Genomic DNA, 24,268 nt, shown 5'->3' on the forward strand with positions numbered 1-24,268 from the left:
CAAAATAAACAAAAAAAATATGTAATATTAAAAAATGTTTAGTTTTTCAGCAATTCAGAAGTTTATTTTAAACATTATCCTTTTAAACTTTTTATTCATCATTTAGTATCTCAATTATGTTAAAATAAGTGCATGAGATAAAACAATAGGACAGACAGACCCTGAAAAATCCAATAAAATGAGGATTGATGACATCATTCCAAAGAATATTTGGAAGTGCATGGTAAAAAAGTACAAGTAACTATTAAAAAAGTAAGTATGAGCTTTTTTATTTATTTTCTAAGTTTTTATTACATTATATCAAATTATATTATACATATTTTTTTTATATATATATAAAAGCTCATACTTACTTTTTTAATAGTTACTTGTACTTTTTTGCTGGGAAATATGGGAAATAATTTAATAAGCTCATACTTAACATTACAGATAAATCAATTCACCCACTTTCAATGGTAAATTTTTTCAGGTGAAATATAATTTTAACTGAATATCACTTGAGGAAAAGTTAAGCAACGTTAGAGGTTTTTGTTGACGCAGCAACAAGTTTTGCGTGCGTACGCTTCCTCTCTCGCGTGCATCACATGATTGCCCCGTGCAGTGACGTCAAACACAAACAAGTACAGTTCAATGTTCAGTGCGCTGAGAGAGACAAGAGAATAATACTGACCGTGAGAGGAAGGTGAGCGACAGGCTTTCATATATTTACAGAATTCAAATCAACTGGTTGGTCAAGTTTAATGATCATTCGTCCATAAATAATGACTTTTTAGAGCTATGTAAAATGTGTTTGCCTAAACAGATTGTGTGGAATGTAGCCGCTGTGGAGCTGATGATCAGTAGATTTGTGTAACGTTAATTGCTGCTTTTGTGTGCAGAAATGTCTCAACGCTTCAAAAAACTCACAGGGCTCGTGGCAGCTACATTCACTCCACTCACTGCAGAAGGGTGAAATACTGTAGTTACTCACAAAAATGCTTTACAGAATCATGCCTCTGTGGTTTGATCATTGTTCTTCAACTTCTCAGGGAGATCAACCTGTCTGTAATTGCAGCGTACGTCGATTACCTAATAGAGAAACAGAATGTCAAGAGTGTGTTTGGTAAGTCGATTGTTTTAAGGACTAAGGGTTTCGTTTTGCTGGTTAGTAGTCTAAATCAGCTTTTTTTTTCTTTTTCTTTTTTTTGTAGTTAATGGCACAACAGGTGAAGGCTGTTCTCTGACTGTAGACGAAAGGAAGCAGCTTGCTGCAGCTTGGTGCCAACATGGAAAGGGCAAGTGAGTTAAAGCACATTTATGGTGTTTATTCAGCTGTGAAAAATGATCATGCCACAGGGATTGTAAAAATATTTGAATTGTAACAGAATATCGCCAAAAGAACACTTGAAATACATTTACTTTGGTAATTACAATTCATTTGAATGTAATTACATGCAACTAACCTTAAGCAGAACCTGTATTCTAACCTAAAACCACACGCAAGTATTACAAGTATTAAACTACTAAGTAGTTAAATTAATAGTTACACTGTAACAAATACACCTTAAAATAAAGGGTAACCTAAAACTGTAATGCGAAATATTATTTCAGTTTAAAAGCTTTCTAACAGAATATTTTTCAAAATATAATTTATTTATTAGATGCAATGCTGAATTTTCAGCATAATTACTTTAGACTTCAGTGTCACATGATTCAGATTTGCTGCTCAAGAAAAAATTCTGATTAATATTAATGTTGAAAACATTTGTTCTGCTTTATTTTTTGTGGCACTGGTGCAGTGGGTAGCACGATCGCCTCACAGCAAGAAGGTCCCTGGCTTGAGCCTCAGCTGGCTCAGTTGGCATTTCTGTGTGGTCCAAAAACATGTGGTCTAGGTGTATTGGGTATGCTAAAATTGACCTTAATGTATGTGTGTGAATGAGAGTGCATGGATGTTTCCCAGTAATGGGTTGCAGCTGGAAGGGCATCCGCTGCGTAAAACATATGCTGGATAAGTTGGCGGTTCATTCTGCTGTGGAAAGAGAATGAATGAATAAATAAATACATTAATAAATGCAAAGGTATTTATAATAATATTTCTATATATAATATCATGAATGTGATTTATTTTTCATTTAAAGAACTATAAAAATTGATATGTAAAATTTATTTAAAAAATTAGATCTCCGTTTTATTTTGCAAAAACTATTTTTATATTCTTTCCACCACATTTCTAATTTCCAGCAATTGTTCTTCTGATATGCAATACTGTCAAATCAATTGTATACAAAGTGTTTATGTTTTATTGTAATCGTTTAAGATACATAATGCTGGGGAATTAACTATGCAACTAGATTAGAAGAAACAAGAAGAAGCAAATCTTTAAATCTGCTTTGTTTTAGAGTTGCTTCAGGATGTTTCTGGCAAAGCTAACAAAATTCTCTTGTGGTACTAGTAAACCTATATGTATTAGTACAACATCCTGTGATCATGATTATTTGCCTCTTTGTGACGAAATGCTTGTTGTTTTCCTCAGCTATAAATGAAATAAATTAAAAATAATAAAAATAATAATTCAAATATATATATAAAAGTGTCTTCTAAACAGATAAATGTCACAAATCCAAAATTGTTCATAGCTGAAGAAAAACATCAGCATTTCTTTATTTTTCTTTATTTTTCTCATAAACATTGTTTAATTTTTTATACTGTGCATGTGTGTGTGTGTTCAGGCTTGAGCAAGTGATTGTCCATGTTGGCTGCATGAGTATAAAAGACTCTCAAGAACTGGTGAGCACACTGCTTCACATCCTCTTATGATTTACATGCATTATTAGCATTTTTTCTTTTGTAATGTGATTTTTCCACCCCCACAAACATCTTTCCTTCGATTTATTGTCCATTTGTGTTTCAGCATGTACAGACAAACAGGTAGTTTCCCCCTCGTGACTGTTTTTAAAAATGCTGATTGGATGTTTTTTGCTTTCCTTCAGGCTCGGCATGCAGCCAGTATAGGGGCTGATGGCATATCAGTAATATCTCCATCCTATTTTAAACCCATCAATGCAGGTTTTTAACTCTTTTTGTTGTTGTTTTTGTTAAAAATAGTTGCAGCTGCTCTTTTTTTTTATATACACTACCAGTCAAAAATCATTTAATGTTTTATAATAAGCTTATTTCTCTTACAAAGGCTGCATTTATTTGATAGAAAATACATTTAAAAATGTGAAATTGAGAAATATTATTCCATTATTGAATAAATATAATTTTATTGCATGTAATTCCAAATCTCATTAATTCTTACAGTTTAAAGCTGAATTTTAAGCATGATTAATCTTCAGGGTCACATAATCCTTTAAATATTATCATGATCTGCTTAAAAAGAAATAACTATTATTGTTGTTGTTGTTGTTTTAGTTTGGGAAACTGATACAATACTATTCAGAAGTACCTTTAAAACTGTATTCACTTTTATTCATCACAATAAATATATAATGTTTAAAAGATATCAATCCTGTTATTTTTAGTGTTATCTTTTATCATAGAATCCTAAAAGTAAAATGTGTCATAGTTTCAACAATAACATGAATCAAGGCTAGGGCTGCATGAAATTGGAAAAATCTGACATTGAGATATTTTGTTTTGCTGCAATGTATATTGCGATATGAATATAATTTCACCACAAGGCTATTTGGAAAGATTTAATTGTCTTTTTATAAGCAGTGCATTTGCATAAATTACAATAAATTATAACAAATACAATGCAACAGAGCAAATATAAAAGTGAAAAACAGTGCTTTCTGCAAAATCTTAACATTATTCAGGTACAGAAATTGAACAAGCAAGCATAAAATAACATGGTCATCATTGTATAAATTATCATTTATTTTTCTTTTAATCTTTAATCAAAAAAAAAAAAAACAATCCTGCGATGTAACTGTTGCGGACACAGACAACAATTGTCAAAGGATATATTGTGCAGCCCTAATAAAGATGAAACAAAATTAGCACTGATATTTGTAAGATAAATTGATTTTGTACCAATAACAACTGATCATAATAGAACAGCAAATTCATCTCATATCATAATGATTTCTGAAGTATCATGTGGCACTGAAGACTGGAGTGATGAAGAATTAAGTCTTAAATCACAGAATTAAATCACAGGAATGAATTACATTTGAAAATGTATTCAATAAGAAAACAGTGCTTTGAATTGTTATAATATTTCACAATTTAAGAGTTTGTATTGTGTATTTCATCAAATAAAAGCAGCCTTGGTTAGCAGTATTGGCTTCTTTTGAAACATTAAAAAGATCCTTTGACTGGTAGTGTATATATAATTGCCATCAAAAAGCTTTGCTCTTTTCACAGACGCATTGAGGTTGTTCATAAAGGAAGTGAGTGCCTCTGCTCCAGATCTTCCTATGTATTATTATCATCTTCCAGGCATGACCGGTGTTGCATGTAAGCGCTAACATTACTGGCAGCCAAAAACCTTACATTGCCGTAAATTCTTCAGAATTGCACATTACACCATGACTCATTGACCTTCTGTGAATTTTTTGTTACTGTTGTTTTTAGTAGAGGCAGCTGATGTGCTGAATGGAATCGAGAGGGAGATTCCATCATTTCAGGGAGTGAAATACAGCGGGACGGATCTGAGGGATCTCGGACAGTGTGTTTGTTACAGTCAGTCGCGTGACTGGTCTGTCCTGTATGGAGTAGATGAGGTAAGGATTTCTCTCACTGCATTTGTCCTGTTCTTGTTATAATTTAAGGCTTTAATTGATTTAAATTTTCAAATTTGCTCATCAAGAAACACATGCTGCTGCTTTATTTTTTACTACATAAAATTAGAATAGAATTTAATAAATAAATAAATAAAATGTATCTATGATAATATTTTTAATAATAATAATAATGTGAATGTGATTGTCTCGTTTTTGTCATAATTTAAGGTTTTAATTGTATGTTTTTTCTGACTTGTATGTTTTTTCTTTCTATTGTAGCAGCTCTTGGGTGCTTTGGTGCTTGGTGTTCACGGAGCAGTGGGGAGGTGAGTGCCAACATGGCATCTTATCACTGATTTTCTGGCCTCAGTTGTCATGAATTCATGACCTTTGGCTGTTTTATCTGCTATGGCTATGTTGTAGTTATGCTTAATGGCAGGAGAGTTACCTTAATGTCCTTTTAAAACTGCCAGAGCACTGTGTAAAGGTTATGAATTGGCATTATTATTATTTTTTTTAAAACAGGTATCTTGTGACACGAGTTTGTTTTTCAGCAATATTGGATTATAATTGATTACTTGTTATATAATCAGATTTTAAAAATACAATAATTGTAGCTACATTATTTAATTTAAGAATCATTTTAATGGATTATTAGATGATTACTAATTATTCACTTCAATGGCAGTAAATTTATATTTTTTACAATTTCATTCATTTATTCACTTTCTTTTTGGCTTAGTCTATTTATTAATCAGGGATCACCAGAGTAGAATGAACCGCCAACTTATCCAGCAATTGTTTATGCAGTGGATGCCCTTCCAGCTACAACCCATCACTAGAAAACATCCATTCATTCATTTATTCATTCATTTATTCGTTTTATTTTCGGCTTAGTCCCTTTATTAATCAGGGGTCACCACAGCAGAATGAATTGCCAGCTTATTCTGTATGTTTTAAGCAGCAGATGCCCTTCCAGCTGTAGCCCATTACAGGGAAACATGCACACACACTCATTCACACACATACACTACGGACAATTTAGCCTACCAGATTCGCCTATACCACTATCACTATGTCTTTTTTTTAAGATTTATTTTTGGCCTTTTTTGCCTTTATTAAGTGAATAGGACAGTATTTCAGGAAGCAAAGTGGGAGAGAGAGTGGGGTGGGTACTGGAAATGTCCTCAAGCCGGGATTCGAACTCAGGATGCCCTGAAGTGCTGCTGCACCACTAAGCTATTACGCCGACGCCGCATGTCTTTGGACTTGTTGGGGAAACCGAAGCACCTGGAGGAAACCCACGTGAATTCAGGGAGAACATGTAAACCCCACACAGAAACGCCAACCGAGGCTCGAACCCAATTCGAAGACAACAGCACTACCCACTGCACCACCGTGCCGCCCATGTTTAGATAGTATTGATTTAAAGCATGTGAAAACAATAATATCATAACAATAATAATATTCCCATAAACACATTCAAAAACAAAGGTCTGTAAAGCAGAAAGTAGGCTATTTACATTAATGGATAACCTTTTCTGATTTTCATCTTGTAATTTTTGTAATCACTAACAGAAAACTAGGGCTTCACAACATATTGAAAAACAATCCTTATTGTGAAAATAATAAATGCAATAACAATAATCAGAGTCATATATTACATTTATTTGATGTACCAGGCCTTTGTGTTGCATCATATATATTTTTTTCATCATCCAAATTTAAGCAATCAGAGTTTTACTATGTTTATTCACGCCTCCCCAGTAAATACTGTTTTGCTGTTGGCTAGACCGGACCCAAAGGTGAAACTAGTACAAAGAGCTGGTGCACATTCAAGCCCAAACCAATGCACGTTTTAATATGGTTGTGCAACTTAGTTTGAGATATGTTTTTTCTTGTTTGGTGGGTGGGACTAAAATGTCAGCCTAATTGGTATAAACCACGAAGAGACATCTCGCACAGTGGGTTCATTCAAGTAAAGTCTTTTATTTTGGAACGCAAGGACAGTGACTGTAACATTGAGGGTATTTTGCAGTATTAAACACATATTTAGACCGATTTCTTTAGGCTCCGAAAATGATTTAAATGGAATATGAAGAATGGCCTTCTCAGCTGCTGTAATTTCAACTCCTCTGTCATCAGAACAGGGTGTTCTACCATTTGCACTTAAAAACATGTTTGTGATCTTTTGTCAAGGCTGAGCACAGCCCTGAAAATAAACACTAATGGTGGTAGTAGAGATGAGTGAGGAAAAAGACAGCAGCAAACAAGAATCAGAAATTTTCAGTTTTTCAGTCATTCATGGTATTTTAAAGTCTAAATGTTTACACATTTTGTTTGTCGACAGTTTATCCTGAATTAGATTAAACCGGGTTGTGTGCAAACGTTTAGACTTTAAAATACCAGGAATGACTAAAAACCTTAAGAATTCTGATTCTTATTTTACATTTACATTTACATTTAGTCATTTAGCAGACTCTTTTATCCAAAGCGACTTACAAATGAGGACAAGGAAGCAATTTACACAACTATAAGAGCAACAATGAATAAGTGCTGTAGGCAAGTCTCAGGTGTGTAAAGTGTAAGAAGCAAAGCATTAGTAATGTAAGTTTTATTTTTTATTTTTTTTTGTGAGTACAGTTAGCGGTGGAGCCAGAGAGGCAATTGCAGATTAGGAAGGAAAGTGGAGATTAAATAGTTGAGTTTTAGTCAACTAAAACAACAAACAATTGTGTTGCTTTTTGTAGGAAACATAATTTTCCAAAGAAGCTGCTCAATTGTTTTTAAAGTACAAGTTAAAAGCATAATTACATCTGAAAAATATCTATCACCTCTTTAGTTCATTTGTTCATTATGCAAATAAAATATTATAAAAACTGGCTAATAAACGGCATTTCTCTTGCTATAACAAAATCTAAACAACATTGCATATCTCATATTTTGTCAGCATTCTGCTGCCCTATAAACAACAGTTAAGCAAAATAGAAATCTGTATGTGATGTAAAAAGATTACATTATCTAAAATGAGTTGTCCAGTAGATAAGTAGTTCAGTGTTATTGACTTGTCATCATTTCATCAACATTCCTCAATTTTAAATAATTAATGAACTTCATTTTCGTACAGTTTGTAAGTTTTACCCAAAAATTAATTTTTAAATGTTGTTTTTTGTTTTGAAAACTATAAATATCTAAACAACAAAATGAGGAAATTCATGAAATATTTCAATATTGTTATGGAAAAAATATAAATGCATTTTTATATGTCCACCACACTCTCTCTCACCAGTTTCATTTGCATCAAAACCAGAATTTTTTTTCTCCTAACAAGCAACAATGTCAAATTATTTGAAGTTTAACATTCTCAGTGTTTCTTGCTATGATAATAGCATTGTAATCAACAATACAAAGGATTTGAATTATATTTTTCTACTAAAAGGGATTTGGATGTCTTTTTTCTGCTGTTTATGTTTTAAAAAATGATTGCTTAAGAAAGAAATTGCATAAATGCCTGCTGTCAAGCTTTAAAACCTTATCCATAATGCACTGCTAAATATCATACAACTCTATATTTTCCAGCACATATAACTACCTCGGACACATAGTGAACCAGATGCTTTCTGCTTTTAATAACGGCAACCACACGCAGACCAGAGCCCTGCAGGTACAGTACAGCAATCGTCCCGTTACACTATTAGTGCAATTCTCAAGTAGAAATTTATTTGATGAATATTTAACGAACCACTATTATTTTAGCTACAACAATTAACGATATGCAACTCTGTTTACAGTTTGGATTTATGGAAGTCATCACATTTGCCAGGACTCTTGGTAAGTTGATCAGCTTGCCACGTTTATTTCAGATGTTTTTAAAGATTTTTAATAAAATGTCTTTAATGACCAAATTATAGTGATATTGATGAAATGTCAGTGCATTTTTAAAAAAAATGTTGATTGTTTATTCCTTTAATACATGAGTTTATGTAAATCTTTTTTTTTTCTCAATGATTTCTTTACAAAAATCCTACTGTGTGCCATGTTGTTTACCTGCAACTATAAACAATGTAGAAATATGTCATCAAATGTCATTTTATTTGGGATTCGTGCATTTGAATTTGCGGACAAAATAAAGCTAAGTTATCAGCCGATGTTGTCTTCTTGTTCACATAATCTTTAGAAATCTTTTTAATATTGGTGCTTAAAGTTCAGTGCATGGAAATGGCCATACTGTGAGCCTCAAACACCATTGCTCCTTGTGTAAATTGCACAAGTTTAAAACCCTGCCGGAAAAACAGGCATACCAGAACATACTACAGACTGTTACATTGCTCACCGGTCGATTCATAACATTAGGGCTAGGCAGCCAGATTTGCATGAGCAGCCCCATCATCAGGAGATCAGCAGGCAAAACAGACGCTGATAAATTACACATGGGACCATTATTTTGCACACCCCAGGCTGGGATTTTGCAATGATCAGTTTTCTTTCTATTTTTAAGTTTATCAAAGTTTACAATAAACTTACTATGTATGTGGCAGATCAGATCTCAGTAATATTTAACACCTTTCCAAATATGGTCAATAAGGACCGTCTGATTCTAGGGGCATTTTATGGAATAATACTGGATATGAGCATATAAAACTAGATCATTTTTAAACTGACCTAAGGCACGAATAAGAGTCAGAATTATTAGCCCTTCTGTTACATTTTAATTTTTTATATATATTTTTTCCAAAGTTCAATTTAAAGGATATTTTCAACAGATTTCTAAATATAATAGTTTTAACAACTAATTTCTAATAACCAATTTCTTTTATCTTTGCCATGATGACCGTACAAATGGTAAAAAAAAAAAACATTTAAAACAGTTTTTATTCTAGCTGTAATAAAACAAATTACAGTTTTCCCAAAAGAAAAAGACTGGGGAAAATTCCCTAATCCATTAAATATCCCTTGAAACATATTTGAAACAGAATAAATGTTGCACAGTAGGGCTAAAGTAAAGACACGCATTTAATTGAATTATAAGTCATTTTACAACATATTACATGTATTTTGTGCATCCTAACTAATTCAAATATTTGATTATTTACAAAAAAACAGTATAAATAAAAATAACTTTGGATGAAATAAAATGTTTTTAATGATTGTTTTTCTGCAGGTTTTGATGTGTCTGTGAATAAGCAGGTGATGAGTGAAGTATCAGGGTTACCAATGGGTCCTCCTCGACTTCCATTACTGCCATGTCCTGTCTCAAAAGCCCAAGCTATAGCACAGAAAATCCACAACTTCACTCAGGGACTTTAAAATGAATGTAGAGATTTCAGTAAATCTAACTGAAATTCCAAACAAATAATCTGTACTGTTTCTTTACACTACAGTATGTTGATGTACTGTATATTTTATGTTTGCATGCTTTTATACTTTATAGTTTCCTGTTTTTTTATTGTTAGCCCATTTTAGCCTTTCTTAGCATTTTCTATCTCTAATTAATAACAATAAATGAAAATAACAATGTCAATGAACTTACTTGAATTACCTAGCAGTTACTATTATTCCTCACTGTTACTGATATCTTTTCTCTGTTGTCATCATTTTCTATAAGTTTATGGGATTTCTGTGTTTTAATTGTTTGTGTCTTATTGCACAATGTAGCTTAATGCACACACATACTATATGTCTTTACAATATACTTTTGGTTTTGTATTGTTCAATACAGTATTGATTACACTTTGGCTGTTGATACAATTGTTATTAATTCAGGCTGCTGAGAAAATGGTTGCAGGGTCAGCCATGATACCATTGTGTTCTTTTGTGACAAGTGGCTTTTTTACAGCAATTGCACTGCATGCAATGTACAACAAAAATCAGTTTTTTTATCAGTGTTTTATGCTCCATTTCAAAAGCGATATGTGTGTCAGGTTCTTCGTAGTAGACACTGTGGTCTATGCTTAATATTTCTAAAAAATCTTATGTTTGCAAAGAACCATTTAAAAAGGGACATTTTTATTAATGCTGTATTCATTGAATAAAACTAAATGCAAGTCTTTCTTTGAGCTTGTTTTTTAAATGCATGATATCTCAAAATCTGATTATGTAGGTTGAAATGTCTATTTTAATGTCTGTAATTGATTGATGGAGTGACTGTTGTCCTGAACTCTAATTAAGTCACAGTTTATAAGCTCTCAATAATGTCATTCCATCTCCCTCGTTGAAAATATCTAAGTTAAACTGAATGAAGTTGAATAGAGTCAATCTTTTTGTCTGATTTTTTCAGCTGTCGTGATGCTCTTATATAAGTCACGAGAATTGACCAATATCATCTCAACTCCTTTTTGCTGTTCAAAATGTAATGATCATTTGGAATCTGGGGGGTTTGTGAAGATCTGGGATCAAGTAACCATTGACTTCCATAGCTAGGCCTATTTGTTTTTCCAGTAATGGAAGTCAAAGTTTACCGGTTTCCAAAATACTTTAAAATATCTTCTATTAAACTCAAGAAGGTTTGCATAACCACTTCAGTGTGTGTACATAGTGAGTTAGTATTTATTTATTTTCATTTTTAGATTAATTATATCAATCTTATATCATCTCAGATATGTTAAATATAGATATGTTAAATATAGGCTATTAAAATACCTATTTGTGTATAGCTGTAGGAGTGTTGATGTTTCGCATCTGTCAGCAAACTCTGGTCGAGAGTGCGCTACATCATCAACTAATCAGCGGTTTTACTGCTGACTTCATGTCTGACTAAAAAAGGTCAGAATTACAATATTACACTGTACATCATTTATTAGCACACTAGCAGTTTCTTTTCAAGGAGAACACTGACAACTCGTTTAAAATCAGGTCATGACCAGGTTTCCTTTGGGACAGCCTATCTGAACACATATTAGAAACTGTGGCTTCAATGTTTACACTGATTTTGGAATTTTAAAATTTTTAATTATTTCTTATTTAGTTTATTTTACATTAATTTTTTATTATTTAATGCTTATTTTCGCAGATTCTGGGGTACACGGTGGACTGTTTGATTGCATGAACTTTGATTCCATGTGAAAAATGCCGCCATCTAGTGTTTGCTAAAAGCACGTGCAGCATCTGTACTTTGAAAATAGTGTTTTGGACTATTTACTTTTTGGGCCATATTCTATTAGATCATGGGTGGCCAAACTTTTTCTTATAAAGGGCCACAAGCCAAACTTGATTGAGGGCTGTGGGCCGAAGTTAAATATACCAAGCCATATTACATTAAATTTGCCATGGGTAATTTCCTACTTTATTTTCTAATATTTAAAAGCAACTAGAAATTTGAAACTTATTAATTAATGATGAAGTTTCATTTTTCCTTTTTTATAATGGACTTATTGTAGTAAAAAATATAACAAATCCCATATTTAACACAATGAAGTTCAATGCTGAATACACTAGTCGAGCTGCTCCTGTCTTTGCCTTGATTTTGTTAAGTGACAGTATTTACATTTTAAAAGTCTGATTCATTTACAACATTTAAATTAAACATTTAATTTTATTTTTGCTTTTTTTGTAGCTCAAACAAAGAAACAAAAGATTATGTTCAATTCGAAATGATGATCTCTGTCAAAGGCATGTGTCTCAACCAACTTTCCGTCATTCTCCCTCTCTTTTCAGATGGGATGGCGGGCCAAATAATAGGTTACCATATTACGCAGGCCCTACTTTGGCCACCTCTGCATTAGATAGCCACCAGTAGATAGCAATAAATTACCAGTTAAGACCCACAGGGACTATTGCAATTTCCAATCAAAACATTTTACAATTTACAGTCAATTACCATTATAGTCAATCAAAATTGTAAGATGGTTTATATTGTGTTTCTTTCTTTATTTTAAAATAAAATTGAGAAAACAGAACTATTCCACAAGAAAAGTAATTATAGCAAATAATTGTAAATAGTAGTATAGTTGGCTACAGCCATATCCCCCTGCAGCCCAAGACCAGTTACTCACTGAAGCTAAGCAGGGCTGAGCCTTGTCAGTACCTGGATGGGAGAGTAGAGGGTAACTGCTGTCTGGAGAATTTTGCCACGCCCCTACCGGAAAAAATACTTTGACCAATAAAAACCTTATACCACGCCCCTACCTTTTGCCACACCCATTTCTCCAGTCTGTAGTTACCAGGAATGCGAGACCACATTGGAGTGGTGTTAGTGAGGTCAGGGCGCTCAACCTGGGCTCTGTGTGAGTCCTAATGCCCCAGTATAGTAAAGGGGATGCTATACTGTCAATGGACGCAGTCTTTCGGATGAAACGATAGACCGAGGTCCTGACTCTCTTTGGTCAGTTCCACCAAATTGGCTCTATCACTGTCTCTCCACTTCACCTATAGCTGGTGTGTGGTGAGCGCACTGGCGCCGTTGTCCTGTGGCTGCCGTCGCATCATCCGAGTGGATGCTGCACACTGGTGGTGGTGCGGAAAGACCCCCCTCATGATTGTGAAGAACTTTGGGTGCATGGCTATACATGATAAATGCTCTATATCAGTGGTTCTCAAACTGTGGTACGTGTACCACTAGTGGTACGCAGGCTTCCTTCTAGTGGTACGCGGAGGAATTAAATAGCCTATGTGATGTACATGCTACACACATTTCAAAATTTATCAAAAATGATGTACATAATAAGCCATTTATGACATATAGCCTATATTTCTAAGGTAATCTGCCACATTTTTTAACGGTGCAGCGTTGTAGCTGCTTTACTGGGCCTACTACGCTACTATATTTCAATACTGCTCATTTTGGTGGTACTTGAAGAGACAATTTTTTTCTGAGGTGGTACTTGATGAAAAAAATTTGAGAACCACTGCTCTATATGAATATACATTACATTACATTAAATACTGTAGTTGTTTTTTAACCATACTTTAATAAAGTACTTGAATTAATCTATTGTGGTATGGTAATACAGCAATTACAGGGTTGTTGCTAGAGGATACAGCTGCAGGCGGAAGTTAAGTAGAATTATTTATTAAATTACATTCATTCGTTCATTTTCCTTTGGCTTAGTTCCTTATTTTAATAAATCACACAGTATTTGTATTTTATTATCGTCTACCCCCTCACCAACCCTAAACCCAACCCTCATAAAGATGCTAAACAGTAATAATACAGAGTACTATTTTCATTATTAATTAAATTACCTATAAAATGTGCTAACCACAGAACCCTCACAGTAATGCAAAAACAGTAAAAATACAGAGCATTATTCATATTAAAATTTAAATTACATTTTAATAATGTAATTATAATAGAATCATAATATTAACTTTTAATAATGTAATTATAATGTAATCATTTTAATAATTTCAATAAAATAGTATTTCATTAAAGCCTACACCTTCCTCCAACAGAAAATAGCCATTATTGTTTTACAGTGTCACAAAATTATGCCATATTGATGTGTGCATCCCCAGCTGTATTCCTTCTAGGCTTAAAATTACAGTAGTATAAACAATTTACCCAATATTGTACTATGTTTTCTACAACTGTTAATTATAATATACTAGCTACACCACAATTTACTATAGTACAAACAGAAGTGTATTGTTGCCGAATGCATTACAGCACACTATAGCTAATAGTGTTACAGTATACAATATAACACTCTGAATATAACACTGATTAACACTGAATAATATAATACATAAAGTATGCACATTACTATGGTATGGTTCAAAGACACCATTGTATTTACTCTTGTTTACTATATTATTTTTTCAGATTTTTCATTTTCATTTGGGGGAGACTTGGTTAACAACCAAGTGCTTCAAAAAGTGCTTCATATATTCGTCAATGAGGTATTAATTAAAAACATTGAATATTTAATATGCAGTGTTGTTCCATGGGGATATAAAATCTACCCAACAGGAATGACACGCTCATAAACAATCCTCGTTCACAGGCAGAACCAATGATAGCGCTTTTAATCACTACAACCACACGGGACAATAATACAGCGACGCCGTGTGTTCACGTATTTCCGGCCAGCTCAGCGCACCACAGAGGAGTGTTTTGGAGCTCTAATCCAGACAGAGACATTTGTTTTCCAGCTGTAAACACTTCACAAACACCTGCCGTGCGTAAATCTGACATTGCAGAAAAATGGTGCTGTTGACGATGATCGCGCGGCTGGCGGACGGACTCCCGCTTGCGGCTTCAATGCAGGAGGACGAGCAGGTATATTTATATGAGCTCAGTCATTTCTCACTGTTTTATCATTTACATCAGGACTGTGTGTGTGTGACTGTGAGCTAAATCAAAGATTAGTGTATTGGAAACATGACATTTCCTTTCGAAAGTATATGGTTATTGTAAACTACCAGGCAGATAACTTATATGTTTTACCAGAGGTTTAACTTTATGTCTGGCCTTCATTGGCTCAGATTGCAGTGATTGGACAGCTGTGGTAGTAACTTACTTAACATGGTTTATTTAGTAACTAACCGCTTTATTATTGTTATAACTGGGGGTGTCATAATTGACGTCGCAGTTTATTGTATTTGAAAGCTGTTATTGATCACACACAGAGAAGAAGGTTCATTAGATGGAGATCATTTTGATCAGGTACAGCGCCCTCTTCTGTCTAGATGTGAAAATTACACCTGGTTTTCTTCACCCCCTCCTTGCTAAATATCACCTGATTTTTAAAAATTGATTAAATAAATTAGTTCATATTTATATTTTCAAATGTAGTTTTTAAAGATTTTTTTAAAATGGTTATTTATGTAGTAATAATATTGCCAGTTTATGTCATAAAGAGAAAGTTCAAAAAAAAAAAAAAAAAACGTACACGCTATTTACCCACCCTCAAGTAGTTCCAAACCTTTTAGTTTTTAGGAAGTTTCTTTCTTCTGTTTAACACAAAATATTATATTTTTGTAGATCGCCAAAACTGGCGACCATTGACATACATATAGCAAACACAAATACTATAGAAGTCATTGGTTACTGGTTTCCAGTAGTGATATCCAGATCTGATGGATTCGATGGCATGATAATTGGAATCGAACTGTGAGACCCGTGTGGGTTCACACCTCTAATATTCTTATTATTTTTTTAACACATCTATAGTTATGCAGTGCTACAGAGTTAGACCTTTTGATTTCACACAGAAACGGCAACGCGTGCAGCATGACATCACTTTGTTGCAGAGATGCTATTGGTTAAACTCAAGCAAAGTAGAACACAGAAGCAGAAAGCATGAGTTTGTCTGCGGTCTGAAGGTATTATAAAGTTGATAATGAAAACATTGCCAAAGCAAACTGTGAGAATTGTAAACTTGTGATTGCGTGCTGGGTATTTTAAGTTGAGATGCTGTTTGTTTATATATACAATTTTTATATTTACCGTTGCCCTAAAGTCCAAAAGTGAAGAATTTATGGTTATTTATGACTTGATTGTTCAAGCTACCTCACAGAAGTGCTCTGTTTGTTAACTGAGTTATTGAATGTTAAAATATAATGAATTAAATAAAAAAATAAGGAATATTCAGGATTGGTTTCTTCGCTCTTCTTTGTTCTTTTCTTTATGTGTTATAGAGGTATCAGATCAGGTATCGGTATCGACAGATACTCAAAATCAAACAACTCAGATTCGAGGGCACAAAAAACCTGATCGGGACATCCCTAATTTCCAGCTTTCTACTAAATATCTTCTGCAAATTTGAAAACAAGTGAAGGAAGAGTAAATAATGACAGAATTTTCTGTTACGTGTGTACTATCCCTTTAAGACCCATGCACGAAAAAAAAAATAGGTCAATTTAAACTTTTTAGCTTACATTTCTGATAAAACAATTGTAACACCTTAAAAGTTATTTTTAGAAATGATGTTTGTTGTTTTGCAAAAAGTCAGAACTGTGAGAAATAAATTCAGAATTGCTTAACTATAAGAGATGACAGTTAAATGGTCATGTTTGTAAAATCATCATTTAAGGATGTGTAAACTATGACAAAATGTTCCCAGTTAACTTTAGTATTTGCAGTATATTTTATATATATATATATATATATATATATATATATATATATATATATATATATATATATATATATATATATATTATAATAATATTTTTTTTTCAAATACATATTTTATTGAGCATTTTTAGTGCAAAAACATGTCAGAAAATGACATTGAGTAAAAAGATAATATCTATCGCACATGTAATTTAAATTCTGACCCCCACCTAAAAAATTATAATAATTAAAAGTAAATAGTAATTAAATAAAAATAATAATAATAAAATTATATGCACATTATTATTCCACAGAATCGTGTTAGTAGTTTTGGCATTGTGGATTATTAAAAATTTAATTAATAACTGAATCAAACTGAAATGAGAGCTTGTAAATCCAGATCAAATCAGTATATCTGGATTGATATACATAGCTATTTGCTTGTCACTTTTCAGCACTTTAACAGATTTGATAGACCTTGCCAAACATATTGACAAACGTGATAATTGACAAACATATTGACTTGTGAGTTTAGACAATCAACACGAAGGTTTAAGCCTTTAGTAGTTCTGAACAATATAAATAAAGATTGTAGCATTTCTCCAAATGGTGTCTTAGATATCCAGTAGTTACTTTCATTACATTTTTACTTTCAAGTTCTAACGTCTTTTCATTTCCTCTTTTCACGCTGCCATGAAGGGAAGTGAGAAGGTTTGTGTACCTTTAGCTTTTGTGAAATCCCTCTGAAGAAGATGGAGTCAGATGTATCAGAATGAGTTTGTGTTATTGGCTCTAATTTGCACTTTGGTCCTCAGATGGGTCGAGATCTGCAGCAATATCAGAGCCAGGCCAAACAGCTCTTCCGAAAACTAAATGAACAGAGTCCCAACCGATGCACCTTAGAGGCAGGATCTATGTCCTTTCAGTAAGTTTTCCTTGTAGCAAACCACAAACACAACTACAAAATCATTGTGTTCACGTAATTTACAATACAACACGCAATGTTATGGAATTTGTAAAATTTGCATTATACACTTAAAGGGATAGTTCACCTAAAATGAAACTTTCCTCATTTGCTCTCCCTGTTAAACACAAAAGAAGAAATTTTGAAGAATGCTGGTTGCTGTTTGGTACCCATCACAACTCATCGAGTAATTATTATGGAGGTCAATTGATCCCAGCATCCAGCATTTTTCTAAATATCATCTTGTGTGTTCAACAGAAAAAAAAAACTCAAATAGGTTTTGAAAAAGTGAAGGGTGAGTATGATGACTGAATTTCATTTTAGGACGAACTATTTCTTTAATAAAAAAACACTTTGTAATGAAGCCAATTATTTAGCTGTTGTCCAGTAGAGTGTTTTTCTAAAATTATGGAGTAATTACAATGTGTTTTCTGTGTTTTTTAAGCAGAAATTAAATTGAATTTGAAAAGAAAGTAAAAGTATTTTAGTCTGTTCCCATTTTTTTTTTAAATTTCGTAATAGTTGCAAAAATTTAATATTCGTTTTGATTTCCAAAATATATCGAGAATTAAAATAAAGTACGGGGACATTAAAAACATAATGTATGAAAAATACATTTAAAAAGGAGGTTGGGGTATGGGCAGAATTCTAGGGGGGAAATGTATAGGCCTTGCTAAAAAGAAATGATCAAAAGTAGGTCCATGTGTTTTGAAGAGGGACTCATTCTGCAATCCAGGAGATAATTAGAAAACGTATTTATTTTCTCCCCGTCACTTTTTTTGTTGAATTACATTCCTGAAGACCTTTTTGACTCAGAGCACAAACCTGTTTACAACTCTTACATTTCTGGCTAAGAAATGTATATTACTAAAATGGTCTACTTCTCAAAATCCAGCTATTTCCATAAGGATTTCTCAGTTGTCAGTCTTTCTTCCTTTGGAAAAATTATCATAATTTTTTTAAATTAAATAATAATTTAAAATTCAGGAGACTTTGGAAACCTGTCCAATCCTTTCTAGACAAACTCTGAATTTTTTTTTAAAGAGTTCTGGCTTCTTCTGTTTTGTTTTGATTATTTTTAATTTTTTAATAATTTTTCTTTTTTAAACTTAGATTTGTAAATGTTTATTTAATTTGCAGTGCTTGGGGATGGTTTGTTTATTTGATTGTCTGCCTGCCTGTCTGTCTGATTGTCTTTGTTCTTTGTACTATTTGAAAATCTTCAATAAAAAAAAATTAATTCTCTCTCTCTCTCTCTCTCTCTCTCTCTCTCTCTCTCTCTCTCTCTCTCTCTCTCTCTCTCTCTCTCTCTCTCTCTCTCTCTCTCTATATTTATATATATATTTATTTATATATATATATATATATATATATATATATATATATATATATATATATATATATATATATATATATATATATATATATATAGTAGCTCCATGTGTTGACTTATTAACCATTGTATAATTTGTTTTATGTTTCTGTTATTTGACTAAATATGTTTTATACATTTGTAAAAATTATTAAAGAAGTTAGTAAATCAATTGTCTTTATTACTTAAAAGTAAATTAACTATGTGCATGATTAAGTTAAAGGGCACCTATGATGAAAATTTACTTTTGTAAGCTGTTTGGACAGAACTGTGTTTATGTATAGTGTGTTCACTGTCATATTGGAGTAATATAAATCCAACAAGTCTCTTTATCTGCGTTTGTCTCCTTCACTGACTGGTGTTTATCTGCTGTAATGCATTAATGGCACATGGGAAAGGTGGGCGGGGAGAAGCAGTTCATTTGCATTTAAAGCCACAGGCTACAAAAGCAACTACACTATGCTCAAAATAAAATGAGCATACTCTGGAGGCTATAATAAATAGTCTGAGTATTTCAAGCTGAAACTTTCACATCCTGGACACACCAAAGGCTTATCTTACATCTTGTAAAAGGGGTAAAATAGGTGCCCTTTAAATCAAGAAAATTAAGTTAAATCAGTTTAACACTTGCCAGTCACAATGGGTGTACTCATTTTATGTTTTGTCAACTTGTCTCTTTTAAAGCAAAGTTTACTCACTTTTTTTAAAAAAGCAAATCACTTTTTTCACAGTGTAAATAGTCTCTCTTCTCTCTTCTTTTCAAAGCTATGTCATAGAGAAGGGCGTTTGCTATTTGGTTCTCTGTGAGGCCGGGTTTCCTAAAAGGCTAGCGTTTGCTTATCTGGAAGATCTACAGGCAGAATTTCATGAACAGCACGGCAAAAAGGTGCCCACAGTCTCCAGGCCTTACTCCTTCATAGAGTTTGGTAAAAGAGCCTTTAATTGTTGAAGTTTCATTTAATTCTCCTTAAGAGATGACCTCTTAACCCATTTCCTATTCTGTCCAAAGATACATACATTCAGAAAACCAAAAAGTCCTACATTGACAGCAGAGCACGCAGGAACCTGAGCAACATTAACACAGAGCTACAGGATGTACAGAGGATCATGGTGGCCAATATTGAAGAAGTCCTGCAGCGGGGAGAGGCTTTATCTGGTAAATACGGCTTCTGGTGGATTTTTATGAGACTTCTTTTTCACTTCAGTACATAGAAATGTTGATTTTTATTTCTCTTCATCTTGATTTGCTGTTTCTTGTTAAATCTGTTTTTGAGGTATTTCAAATGTTAGATTCTCCTAACTTTAAGTGAAGCTGAAGTTATTTGAAAAATTCTAAAAAAAGAATTCTATAGTACTGTAATGTATTTTAATGGCTTTAATAGTGACTTTAATGGTGTTTTCCGTTTGTTTTTATTTTTAAAAAAAGTCAGTGCATGTGGCAGTAATAATGGCTAAAATGAAAATGTATAAATGGGATTTAAGTACAGCGATTTTAACTGTAGTCCTCCCGGATGACTAAAAAAAGTTATCAATATGATAGTGAGAAATTGTAAACTTCTAGTCAAACCTACAATGGCCAAGAGAGCTTAACATGCTGCAATAAAAAAAAAAACGCATGCAATTATGTAAAATGCCAGCAAATTGAGAAAAGATCTTCATCTGTTTAGCACATGTGATGCAAATCCTCACAACGCATACACATAAAAAACAACAATTGATGAAACATGCTGCATTTTCTCACAAAGCAAACAATTTACAAAAATGCCTGCATTTTCGAACAAATTTTATAAATAAAAACTGAACACAATGTTTCAAGGGGACCCTAAAATGTGACGGATATTTAGGTTGTGGTTATTTAGGCTAATGAAATACATATGACAAGGGAATCAGGATAGCAGCATCTGTCACAATTTACGGTCCCCTTAAAACATTTCCATTGTGTTTCCTTTCTTTTTGTAAATGTTGGAAGATCTTTTCTTAATTTGTTGGTGTTTTTTAGAATTGCATGTGTTTCTGAAATTGCAGCAAGTTGAGCTTTCTAGGCCACCGTACAAACCATCCTTCTGCAATTTTGTGTCAAAAAGAGAAATAAGGGCAGTTTTAAAAGCCAAATATATTAGAGCACTGCCATTATGTGATTGTATTGTATTGCATTATGGTGCACCTAAGTGTAAAGTTAAATCATAGGTAATTTTGAAAAAGTCAAATTGAAAATTACATGATTAAATGCCATTAATTTGCTGTGGTTACAACTGAATTAATTACACAATAACTGTTAAAAAAAGATAAAACATAAAATGATTGAAAAAAAAGAAAACATAATATTAATTGTACCCAGCTTAAATGTAAAATAAAGTTACCTGAAGAAGAGATAAAGAACTGTGTGTCTGGCCCAAAAAAAGCCAGATAGCAGTAGAGCCAGAGAAGAAAGACTCAAGAGCAGGAAAGAGACAAAGAGAGCAAATGTTGCAGACTGTTTTTGTTTTTTCCTTGACCATTTGACCAAAGCCCAAATACTGAGACATTTAAACTGACCAATCCAGATAGCAATAAAAAAAACACACTGTAAAATCGATGAAATACAAAGACAGTTCTCTCAGGCCCTGATTTTTAGCAGCGCTTCTGCCTTTGGAATCTGTATGGACTTTCTTTTGGGGAAAATACGTGGTTTGCAATAAAAACAAATGCATATGATAATTTACATTCTTTCAAAAAACAAGTGTTTATACACTATTTATTTAACAAAAATAACAATACTTGAGTAATTCAATACAACCAACTGAGCAGAATTTGCAGCAAAAACACTTACAATGTCAAAAAAAAAAAAAAATCAATAAATATATTTTTTCCAGCATATTTTAAGCAGTGGAGCTGTTCTCAACACTGATAATAACAATACTTATCTAATAGAATAAATTCAGTTGTAAAATATATTAAATCAGAAAGCCCTTCACAGTTGCTACATTACAAAATTGTGCACTTCACCGTATTTCCAGTTCAAAAATGTTTATTTTTTTCTTTATTTTTTTTGTTTTTACCCCCTTCAGCTTTGGACTCGAAGGCCAGCAACTTGTCCAGCCTGTCCAAGAAATACAGAAGCGACGCTAAGTACCTGAACACTCGCTCCACATATGCTAAGCTAGCAGCCGGCGGAGTCTTCTTCATCATGCTGATCGTTTACATCCGTTTCTGGTGGCTGTGAGCTGTGGAAGATGCATGTATGTGTATGTGTGTGGAAGGAAAGAGGGGCTCACAGGTGAAACACAGACGGATACTTAAATGACAAGCTCATGTTGTTTTAAACCACAGCCTGTTCTTAAAGACTGTCAGATCCGGCACTTTCCCTCCTAACAGGCCGTCGAGACCCCAACCTGATCCTCACTGCTATCTGTTTATGAACTACACGGAAGTCTGTTTACTTGGAGTGTGTGAATGAACGAATGAATGAAAGGGAAGGAATGGAAGTGCGTTTTTCTGTTTGTGTCTTTGTGAAATCTCTCCTCATGGAAATGAATCTTATATACTGTGCTACAGTACCATAGAGCAACAATGCATCTCAGTTAGCGATTCATTCATTCAAATTTGTCTAATTAGTTGAACAAACAACTTCTTGTTGTTATTATTTAGGTAAGGAGATTTAGGTTTCGGCCATGGAGATAAATGAGGCGGTTGCATTATTAACACTCTTCTCAAAGCGCAGATTTCATAATTCTGCTTCTATCTGTTAACCAGATACAGTATGAAGAGTTTGACTCCTATGTCTATAAAAGCCCCCTATGAAGTGTAAGGCTTAGTTTGAATTCGTCTCATTAGTTTAGCCAGTGGTAATCCTGGTGCAAAAATTGCCTAATAAACAGCATTTGCGCTGCTGTGAGGACATTTGAGGTTGCGTCCAGTTGCTCAACACACCCCATATTAATAACACTATTGTCAGGGGGCATTTTGTGACAAGCAGAGGTTTGGGTCAGATGCAATCCAGTGCAGTCTACTTGTCTGGTCTCTTTCACGGTTTGCAAATACGCCGTCTGATCCGGGTACATCATTTCCTACATCTGTATTTTACATGCATTGAAGATTTACACAATAACCAACAGTGTATCATGTGTCCACCACCTGAGGCTAAATTGCTCATAGCAAGAGTGTTTGTTCAGGTCACAAAGGCAACAATATAAATAAATTAATTCAGACTCATTTAATAGTTGCTTTTGCTTCTGTTTTTGCAGGTCACACTGTCAGTTTTAAAATATTTAGGCTGCAAATTTTTTTTGCAAAACTTTTTTTTTTACACAATTGCAGTTTAAAGTTCACAGCAATCTTAAACAATTAAAAGTAGTGTTAATAAAACTTTATATTTTTATTATTAGCTTGTAACTTTAACTTTAAAACTTTATTACAAAGCTCCCACACTATAAAAATGCTGGGTATTAATTTATTCATGATGTGCCAACACAAACCAGTTAACCTCCTTGTGATTGAGTGTACACATACTGTACATTGACAGCACATTTTAGCTTTTAAGTGGCTATTTAAAATACTTTGAATGTTTTTTTTTTTATTATTTTGTTACAGACAAAGTGTCATCCTGCAACTGTTTTGCAGCATATGAAATATCCCAAACACTATTTTTAACTGTCCAAAATAGAGAAAAAGTTTGTTTTTACTCTGATATTAAAAACATGCTCACATTTTTTTATGTTATATATCCATTAAAAACATTCAGGAAAAAGTGTTTTATGTAAATTCGCTCCACGAGTACACATATATGGACATACGTTTTCTCTAAAAGTACATCATGTCAAAACATGATACTTAATTTTTTATTCTAATTAGGTTCCAATAACTCTAAATAGCAAAGCGAAATAAAAAATGCAAGTAAATAAACACCTTGAGCCTTAAGAGGTTATGTTAACTTAATTGTTTTTACAAATTTAAGTGGATTGGAGATAAAACAATTAGGTTGTCCCAAAAAAACTTCAAGAATTTTGTTGTTTCAGATCATTTGAATTAAGTAGTTTGATATATGTGTGCAGATATCTTAATAAAATAATTTCCATTAATGTGATTATGTACTCTTGTTAAAATTAATTTGACTTGAGTGTAGTTAATTAGCCAAGTGAAGCTAAATGTTATTACAAATGAGAAAGTAATTATTGATGAATGTCCATCTATTTTGCTTGAAAACATTTTGTTATTCAGGGTGTTCACAGGGGCTTTAAGTCTTAAAA

At 33.0% G+C, this 24,268-nt stretch overlaps 2 protein-coding genes across 4 annotated transcripts; both read left to right on the plus strand.

The window, feature by feature from the left end:
* The first annotated feature begins 646 nt into the window (after positions 1–646).
* On the plus strand, positions 647–10,763 carry npl (N-acetylneuraminate pyruvate lyase (dihydrodipicolinate synthase)). 2 transcript variants are annotated; one of them, XM_087262612.1, is made up of 12 exons: positions 647–726; positions 879–948; positions 1,029–1,102; positions 1,191–1,278; positions 2,712–2,769; positions 2,973–3,048; positions 4,354–4,446; positions 4,564–4,712; positions 4,992–5,038; positions 8,292–8,376; positions 8,504–8,543; positions 9,874–10,759. In XM_087262612.1, exons 2-12 carry the CDS (start codon positions 881–883, stop codon positions 10,017–10,019), a joined length of 924 nt encoding a protein of 307 aa, XP_087118738.1. In that variant the 5' UTR covers positions 647–726; positions 879–880; the 3' UTR covers positions 10,020–10,759. The 2 variants fall into 2 exon arrangements, with proteins under 2 accessions (XP_087118738.1, NP_996934.2); NM_207051.2 differs by having other exon boundaries at positions 656–682; positions 9,874–10,763.
* A 3,949-nt stretch (positions 10,764–14,712) lies between these two features.
* Positions 14,713–23,239, plus strand: sec22bb (SEC22 homolog B, vesicle trafficking protein b). 2 transcript variants are annotated; one of them, NM_001328526.1, is given in 6 exon segments: positions 14,713–14,928; positions 17,407–17,418; positions 17,523–17,632; positions 19,809–19,969; positions 20,053–20,199; positions 22,091–23,239. In NM_001328526.1, coding segments are annotated over 6 exon segments (660 nt in total). In that variant the 5' UTR covers positions 14,713–14,853; the 3' UTR covers positions 22,246–23,239.
* The last annotated feature ends 1,029 nt before the right edge of the window (positions 23,240–24,268 follow it).

This window comes from Danio rerio, chromosome 8 (genome assembly GCF_052040795.2).
Source record: "Danio rerio strain M-AB ecotype USA chromosome 8, GRCz13ab, whole genome shotgun sequence".
Classification (NCBI taxonomy): domain Eukaryota; kingdom Metazoa; phylum Chordata; class Actinopteri; order Cypriniformes; family Danionidae; genus Danio; species Danio rerio.